The sequence below is a fragment of the Bidens hawaiensis genome, unplaced genomic scaffold, assembly GCF_021521415.1.
Source record: "Bidens hawaiensis isolate Kalapana, Puna unplaced genomic scaffold, B.hawaiensis_p1.1 tig00033153_1, whole genome shotgun sequence".
Classification (NCBI taxonomy): domain Eukaryota; kingdom Viridiplantae; phylum Streptophyta; class Magnoliopsida; order Asterales; family Asteraceae; genus Bidens; species Bidens hawaiensis.
Window position 1 is genome coordinate 31967 of NW_027495671.1, and position 9319 is coordinate 41285.

Here is a 9319-nt window from a genome sequence, read left to right on the forward strand (position 1 = left end):
TCGGATATTGCACGTACTGTCAGGTTGTAACGCTATGTATAAGGTAAGTATGTTATGTATGTTTATGTGTATGAACATGATAGAGATAATAGAAGAAAGAAATGATAATGTATGGTTGTATGGTTACGAAAAGGGTACCGAGCCCTAATAATACTCGAGGTATGATGTATGGTTGTTTGGTAACGAAGAGGGAATCGAACCCTACTAATATTCGAGAACTAGGGAACCGAACCCTACTAATATTCGAGGAAGAAGGGTACCGAGCCCTAATAATACTCGAGGAAAGAGGGTACCGAGCCCTAATAATACTCGAGGAAAGAGGGTACCGAGCCCTAATAATACTCGAGGAAAGAGGGTACCGAGCCCTAATAATACTCGAGGAAAGAGGGTACCGAGCCCTAATAATACTCGAGGAATGTAGGGCGTAATGCTCTTTATAACATAAGATATGAAAGTAAGTTAATACAAAAGAAAGTAAGAAAGTATGAAAGTAAGAAAGTATGAATGTAAGAAAGTATGAAAGTATGAAAGTATAAAAGTATGAATGAAAGAATATAATGTTATGTGAATGGTATGATTATGTGATTATCTAGAACTCACTCAGCGTAGCTGACTTTTAGTATGCACGCAGGTGAGTAGGATGAGGCAGCTCGCTTGAGGAGACACATGGCACTGAACAAGAATCTGGCATTTGAAGACCTATGATGTGTTAATTTTAATGCTTTAATGTGAAAGACAATAAATGTTTTGAGACAAGTTATGAATTATGTAAAGTTTTATGAAAGTTTTATATTCCGCGTAAATGTTTTAATTAACTCTGATATTTAGAACTGTGTTTATGAGTAAATCCAACACGAAAGTAGGGTTACCGGTAACGGGGCCTTACAGTATGTGTGTGTGTATATTAATTATTTTAAAGTAAGATAATAAATAAGATGTTAAATACAGTTTATTTTATAAAATATATAATTAGTATGCACAATAATAAGAATAGAATTGTTAGTGTAAATAAATCTAACTTCTAAATGAGATATTAGTGTGCATATATAAATAAAAGTTAGAATAGTTATCAAATTTTAATAACAATGTTTATACACATTATTGCTATTACTTAGTATATTAGTTAGTATATGTATATACATAGATATATATCTAATGTACATAATTAAAGAAGTGTTTATGATACTTATGTAGATACCTTTGTGTCTATTACCTTTCTTGGTTAGGATATAAGCGGCTCGTGCTGATAACGTGTTATGATATTAGCCGTAAATATAACAAGCTTATTAGAATAATATATGAACTTGGAGTTAACAAGAAACAAGGAAATATGAGAATATGAGAATTTTTACTGGATACATTAAATCGATCAAGATACATAGTATTTATAATATCAAAACACTGTTTATAATCACTATTTAGGGGGACAAGATTATATCATTGGTTTGACAAATGAAAAATGTGTCATACACAAAAAGTGTCGGTGGTTCACAACATAATAATAATAATAAAAAATTCAACCCCACCGGAAATGTTACATGAGTTTAGGGACGGGCAAATTGTATCGAGTACTGGTATCAAAACGAGTCTTTTGGTACCGGTACCAAGTTTTTAAGAAAATCAGTACCGGTATTTACCACATTTTTGCTTACGATACCGGTGCCGAAGTTCGAACCAATCACTTTCGATACCGGTATCGGTACCAAGTTTTTTACAAATTCATGATCAGTACCAGTCGGTACCCGCATGATACCAAGGGCATGGCTACATGAGTTTTTGAAACATATGTTATGACCCTTTTGTCCCAGTTTTTTTTATATGTTATCCATGATGTTTAGACTTTCAAACTTCATGTTCAACTTTTCTATATATGTATATATAAAATGCATAATCACTTTGTGTTATGAGATAGAATGATAAAATACAACTTTAGTTTTTTTAACAATAAACACAACCAAAGAATTTGCCATGTCAACTTTAACACGATCCATTTAACTGTACATGTTTATAGATTTGACATGAAACTAACCAGAAAATTGTTGGGCTTATATATGAACCGAGAAATATAGTTAACAGACGTTAAAGAAGGTTAGTGTACAACAATATGTTTGTTTCCATAGGTGGTAAAGATACAAAAGCTATACAAAAAAACAAAACAAGAGACCAAACTTCGCATCGTGTCATATCGACTGTCTTGCATCCCTCATCACACTCGTTACAAAACTTAACAATCTACATTCATCCTCATACATCATTGGTCATCCGATCCGAGCTCTGAATCATCTGTAGTCGACTTAGCAGATGATCGTGTTGGCCCTTCACCTATTGGCTTTCTAATGCGCCGTGAAGACTTTTTTGGGATATCTAGCTTGGGATCATCACCTGTGTTCTGATCTTGAGAGCGTCGTGGTCCCCGGTGGTGTCTTCTTGGTTGTCGGGGTTGAGACGATGACGAGTCCTTAGTCTCAGAAGCCATGATGTTGTTACTATTATTATTATTATTATGATTGTCCATTGACCGACGACGGTTTTTAGTTGACCTTGGTAGTAATGGAAGCTCTCCGGATGTCTCCACACTGCGAGTACTCCTGTGACACGCATCATCTTTTCGGGCTTTCCTATGGGTTATATCTGCATAATGTAATAGACAATGTTACCATGATGATATTTTTGTATTGATGAGGTTGTATAAACTAATAAAAGTGCATGTTTAACCTTAAGTCTATTTCATTAAATAACTTGTACCAAGTTAAATAAATACATACAACTATAAAGTAGAAAATGTTACATGCATTTTATTCAATTTATATAACAAACAATAAAATGGTTAAATTCAATCTTACAGTTCCCAATATATTATTAATTCTGAAATAGACACGAACCTTCGGAAATGCATTTGAGTTGAGGAGCCTCTCCCTTGGCTCCACTTTTCTCCAATGGTCCAGATTGAGAATCTTTTGATTCAAACCCCTTCATCTAAATCCCAACAAATAAAAAATTTTAAGAAAAAAAATTCAATTCTTCATCAAGATCACACTAACAATAAATATTAACACATACCCAGCTCGGAGATTCAACCGCGGGTCCATCACCACCAATATGCGCTACATGCTTCACATCCGTCGGCTGCCCGATTTGCAATTCTTGTTCTTTTTCTTCTTCTGCACCCACAATGTCATTGATCCAAAATATAATATTTTGATTTTTTTATAAAATGGAAGAAAAATATTAACATAGATTTACTGACCAAATATTTGTGAGGAGATGTTTTTTATGCCTCTAATGAGGCCTTTCACCTTTGTGCCCATACGCAAAAGGTATGTTAATGGGGTCAATGTGACCCCAAAAAGATGTTCAAAACTTGAATTAGATAATAAAAGAAAAGAAATAAAATGGAAATTGTGAGAGAAACAATTTTGTTTTCTTTTACCCATTCAAAGTTTTAACATGTGGGGGCTAAATTTGGAGACAAAAAGAGAGGTTTACCTTGATTTGTACTTTGTGCATCGACGGTTGTGTTTTTTGTCGCACACGTGTGTTGTTTAATGAATAGTCAAATGCTGGCATCTGAATTTTAACGGTCTAACAAACAGATAATTGGACGTTGGATTTACTCATAAACACAGTTCTAAATATTATAGTTAATTAAAGCTTTCGCGGAATAACATAAAACATCAACAGTCATTACAAACATTCATAACTAGTCTTTCAAACATAACTTAAACACGTCTTTTAGTTCAAAACATTAACAAATAGATATTCAGATGCCAGCTTCTTTATTCTACCGACATGTGTCCCTACTCAAGCCAGCTGTCTCATTCTACTCACCTGCGTGCATGCTAAAAGTCAGTTACGCTGAATGAGTTCTAGTAATCACATATCATACAATACGTACACTTACCTTCAATTATGCATCCAAAGATACATAATAATTGCTTTACTATTTTACTTTCATTACATAAGTTCATTCATACGTTCGTACTTTATTACTTTCATACTATATAAATTACTGTCATTTTCTATCTCGGATATTATTAGGGTCCGATCCCTTACTTTTCTATCTCAGATATTATTAGGGTCTGATCCCTCTTTCCTTTGTCTATCTCAGATATTATTAGGGTTTGATCTCTTTTTACTTCTCTATCTCAGATATTATTAGAGTCTGATCCCTTTCTTCTCTATCTCAGATATTATTAGGGTCTGATCCCTCTTTCTTCAACTTCGTGCATACTGTCTTTACATACCCATAACATACATACTTTCTTTAATCATTCATACATATTCATATATTATACATATATCTATCATACACATTCATCTATCATATAACTACCACCCTTGATAGCACGTGCAATATCCGAAGATCGTTCACATACCGACAAGCTTTCATTCACATTTAAGATATACATAACATATAAACCATACAAGGCATACACTTACCAGTTAAGGTAAGTGTATTAACTATCACATCGAGTATGCACACAGCCCCGAAAACATAACAAGGAAATGGGGCTAGAAACTCACCTGAATGCGGCTATGTTCACCGTTAATAGTTATTCCCTTCTTGAGCTGTGCATGGCTAACTGTATAATATTTACATGTATCAATTAACTATTGCCACTCATATCGTATTTCTATTTTTATATAACCCACAACAACGGGGGTCCAGGGGCAGCGCCCCTGGCAGGGGGGTTCTAGGGGTAGCAGCCCCTAGCGGGGTCCAAAGGGCAGAGCCCCTGGTTGGGGTTAAGCTGCCAGGTCAGCTTGGAAAAATTTTATTTTCATTAACTGTCTTAACACATTTTCCATTAACATTTTAAATTTTAAATCATTTTCTAAGTTGGGCTAGTTTGTTAAGTTTAATATAATGGGCTAGTTTGTCTAAGTTGGATATGGGCTTAACACTTGTGGACTTAGTTAAATCAGGCCCAATTGTCCACTATTGCCTCAAGGCCCAACTAGGTTTAGGCCCAACATAACTGGATGGCCGAGAACTCTCATATATTGCTGAGATCTCTAACCGAGAACCTATGTTTTCGGCCGAGAACCCTGACCGAGAACACATAGACCGAGAACCTGTGTTTTCAGCCGAGAACCCTATTGGCCGAGAACTTGGTCACCGAGAACTCTTGGTGACTGCATGTTTGACCAAGAACCATACAGTTGACCAAGAATTATCCCATTTGGCCGAAATCTCAGGTCTGATGATCCCAGTTCATATTTTCTTATCCACAAATCATTTTTAGGCTCAACAATGATTAACGACTCGTAACCACACCTTTAATCACCTACAACTCAACCTCCTAAACCGTTTTTAACATAAAGCTTGAACCTTTAACCATAAAATGTCCATTTAAGCTAGATCTAGGGTCCTCTTGACGAACCGTATATAACCTTGACTCCTTTTCGTCCATTTTAATCATCAAGTTATCAACTTTATGTCCTATCTAGACCCGATCTAGTTTATGTTCAATTTTCAAGGCTAATCATTCATAAAAATGTAACCTTTAATCGTAGAGAACATACCTTTTTGATGGTTCTAGGTAGGGATGAGCATGGTACCCGGACCGGTACCGACCGGTCCCGATCCCGAAAATCCCTAATTCTTGGTACCGGTACCGAAATATTCGTTCGGTACCGGTACGGTACCGGTACCGGGACGGTACTGGGATGGTACCGGGATTATACTGGTACCGGAGGTAAAAAATCGGGAAATCCCGGTACCGTACCGGTACCGTACCGATCCCGAAACTTAAAACTTTGGTACCGATTCGGTACCGACGATACCAAATCGGTACCGGTACCAATCGGTACCGGTCCCGATTTTGCTCATCCCTAGTTCTAAGTTACGGCTAGTTTAGTTATGAACGTGGACTTGTTATCTTGCTTGTATGATTGAAGACCCAACGTTGCTATGATGGAGTTAAGGTTTGGATGGTGGCCGACGGCTATAGTAGATGTATTTGGCTTAAGTGTGTGTTTTAAGGTGTAGGCAAGAGTGTAGAATGGATGGAAATGGAAAGATTTAGGGTTTACAAGGTATTTATACTCCCTTAAGCCCATGGATCTAAGGCCCATCTTTCTCTTTTAGTCCATGATTATCTATTTTAATTAGCCTACTTGTCTTTCCTTTAATGATTTATTATTTCCTTGCCAAATCAGGTAATCTCGATTATTATAATATAGAACACCATTACTTGAAATTTTGGGATGTTACAATATACCTCCAGCTGGTTTAAACCAGCCGTGTGGAGCCCTTAAGTGCCTCAATTTATCTTCAGTTCCGGAGAAACTCACCCGCCTGAATGCCTACTGGTGATAAAACCCGGAAGTCCCATGACTAAAGTGAATAACACAGTGATACAGTTTTCCTTCATTGAGTCACTCATCCCCCCCTCCCCCTCCCCCTCCCCCTCACCCAAAGTGTTTTCTATGAAGATTGAATCTGGATCTCCATTAAAAAACATAGTCTTCCTACCCCTGTATCACATTCGGAAGTAGGGCCGGCCCATAGGGGTGGCGGGATGGTCGACGGCCACAGGCCCGACACCCCGTTAGGCCCGATTTTTTTAATTTATATTTACTTTTATTAAAAACAATATGTATATTTAATGTTTAAACTTAATTACATGGCCACTAGCTTGGTCTAGTGGCAAAAAGGTATTACTCTCAACCAAAAGGTTATTGGTTCAAGTCTCATTTGAGACATGTTTAATCCTATTTTTATACAAAAAAATTTACACAACCCAAATTATAACCAAGTAAACCTATATAAAAATTGAATTGTTTAATCCTATTTTTATACAAAAATACTTCTTTTTAATTGAGGCCCCAAATAAAATTTCGCCTTCGGCCTAATTTTTTTTTCTTTCTCAGAGCCGGGCCTGTTTGGAAGGACAAATAAAATGACAACTAACTAAGAGTATTAAATGTTAAAAAATTGCATAAGAAAATTTTATAATTTATGTAAAATATTTTTATAAATTATGAATTCAAAAGGTGTATCTAATTATAAGGCCTTGGTATTCTACAAATAAGACAGAAATGAGAATGATGAGAAAATATTGTAGCCATAAAAATTACCCTAAAAAAATCATAACTCAAAATTTAATAAAAAACCGAAAAAGTAAAAACACAAAAAATTTTCACCCGCTTACTCGTTCTAAAAAAATGTTGAATAAAAAGATCATTGTGTTTTTTATCGTCATTGTTTTCTTGTTTGTTTTCGTCATTGATTGAGTCTTTTTTACTTGATATTTTGTCTTTTTCTTGTTATCGTGTTATATTACTCAACATTATGTTAAATTTTATTCGACATTATGTTATATTTTGCGATCTATTGTGTCTTTTTTTTAGTTATTGTGTTTTTTGTTTATTTTCCTTATTGTGTCATTTTTCTCGGCATTGTGTCTTCGTCAGTTTTTTTTGGGAAGGGAATGGCGGAGGAAACATTTAGTTTTTTATTTATATTTTGAGTTGTCATTTTTTTAAAAAAAATCAGGGGATTTTTTTGTCCAGAAATCATTCTCACACTTTTCATTTTTGTGTTTCTTTGAGTTTTAACTTTTCCCTTTTAGTTGATGATATTAAATAAATTTGAAACACTAATTATTTGTAGCATTAATTTAATGCTACAAATAATTAGTGTTTCTAATTTATTTAATATCATCAATTATTTATCACTTTTGTTTATCTATAATAAATAAAAAAACTATAAATAATTGATCATTTTTAAATATATTAGATACATTAATTATATGTAGCATTAATTAATTCATTTTTATCTCCCATTGCATTTAACTTTTCCCTCTAATTATATACATAAATAAACAAAAACTATATATAATTAATTATTTTAAATAAATTAGAAACGTTAAATATATGTAGCATTAATTAATTCATTTTTATCTCCCTTTGAGTTTTAACTTTCCCCTCTAGTTATATACGTAAATAAACAAAAACTATAAATAATTGATTATTTTTAAATAAATTAGAAACATTAATTATATGTAGCATTAATTTAATTCATTTTTATCTCCCATTGCAGTTTTAACCTTTTTTCTCTAATTATATACATAAATAAACAAAAACTATAAATAATTGATTATTTTAAATAAATTAGAAAAATTAAATATATGTAGAATTAATTAATTCGTTTTTGTCTCCCTTTGGGTTTTAACTTTTCCCTCTAACTATATACATAAATAAACAAAAACTATAAATAATTGATGATGTTAAATAAATTAGAAACATTAAATATATGTAGCATTAATTAATTTATTTGTGTCTCCCTTTGCATTTTAACTTTTCCCTCTAAATATATACAAAAATAAAAAATATAAATAATTGATTATTTTAAATAAATTATAAACATTAATTATTTGAAGCATTAATTAATTCATTTTTGTCTCCCTTTGGGTTTTAACTTTTCCCTCTAATTATATACATAAATAAACAAAAATTATAAATAATTGATGATATTAAATAAATTAGAAACATCAATTATTTGTAGCATTAATTTATTTATTTTTGTCTCCCTTTGCATTTTAACTTTTCCCTCTAATTATATATATAAAGAACAAAAACTATAAATAATTGATTATTTTAAATAAATTAGAAACATTAATTATTTGTAGCATTAATTAATTCATTTTTGTCTCTCTTAGCATTTTTATTTTTTCCCTCTAATTATATACATAAATAAACAAAATCTATAAATAATTGATGATTTTTAAACAAGTTAGAAACATTAATTATTTGTTGCATAATTTAATTCATGTTTTCCTCTCATTGCATTTTAACTTTTCCCTCTAATTATATACATAAATAAACAAAAACTATAAATAATTGATGGTTTTAAATAAACTAAAAGCATTAAATATTTGTAGTATTAATTAATTCATATCTGCCTCCCTTTGCATTTTAAATTTTTCCTCTAATTATATACATAAATAAACAAAAACTATAAATAATTGATGATTTTAAATTAATTAGAATGATTAATTACATGTAGCATTAATTAATTCATTTCTATCTTTTTTTTTAAATGACCAACTAAGTAACGTCGGGTACTTCGTACGCGGCCCCCATTGGCTAAAGGTAGCCCGAGCCGGTAACTAGTCCGGACGGACGGAGCCCCTAGTGGTCCACCTATTGAGGGATTCACCAGATAAAACCCAACCTCCAGCCCGCCAAATGGCATGACAGCGAGGAGCCGGTAAAACCGAGTGAGATCAGGACTCGAACCCTGGCAAGCCAGGGTCATCTTTCATATCTCTCATATAAATTGGTGATAGTGAGGTTTGAACCCCCTACCTCT

At 33.1% G+C, this 9319-nt stretch overlaps 1 protein-coding gene across 1 annotated transcript; it reads right to left on the minus strand.

Annotated features, from left to right (window-relative positions):
• Positions 1-2071: 2071 nt before the first annotated feature.
• LOC143584522 (CRIB domain-containing protein RIC7-like) lies at positions 2072-3308 on the minus strand. Its single transcript, XM_077066555.1, has 4 exons — positions 3248-3308; positions 3061-3161; positions 2883-2976; positions 2072-2631 (listed from the first exon to the last, which is right to left on the minus strand). Exons 1-4 carry the CDS (start codon positions 3306-3308, stop codon positions 2252-2254), a joined length of 636 nt encoding a protein of 211 aa, XP_076922670.1. The 3' UTR covers positions 2072-2251.
• Between the last annotated feature and the right edge of the window lie 6011 nt (positions 3309-9319).

What these genes read in the sequence shown, in the direction of transcription:
- LOC143584522 (XM_077066555.1), bottom strand. Translation starts at nt 3,308, where the DNA reads ATGGGCACAAAGGTGAAAGGCCTCATTAGAGGCATAAAAAACATCTCC. An exon ending in CATCTCCTCACAAATATTTG is followed by an intron (nt 3,162 to 3,247) that starts GTCAGTAAATCT and finishes TTGTGGGTGCAG; the next exon opens with AAGAAGAAAAAGAACAAGAA. An exon ending in ACTCAAATGCATTTCCGAAG is followed by an intron (nt 2,632 to 2,882) that starts GTTCGTGTCTAT and finishes TACATTATGCAG; the next exon opens with ATATAACCCATAGGAAAGCC.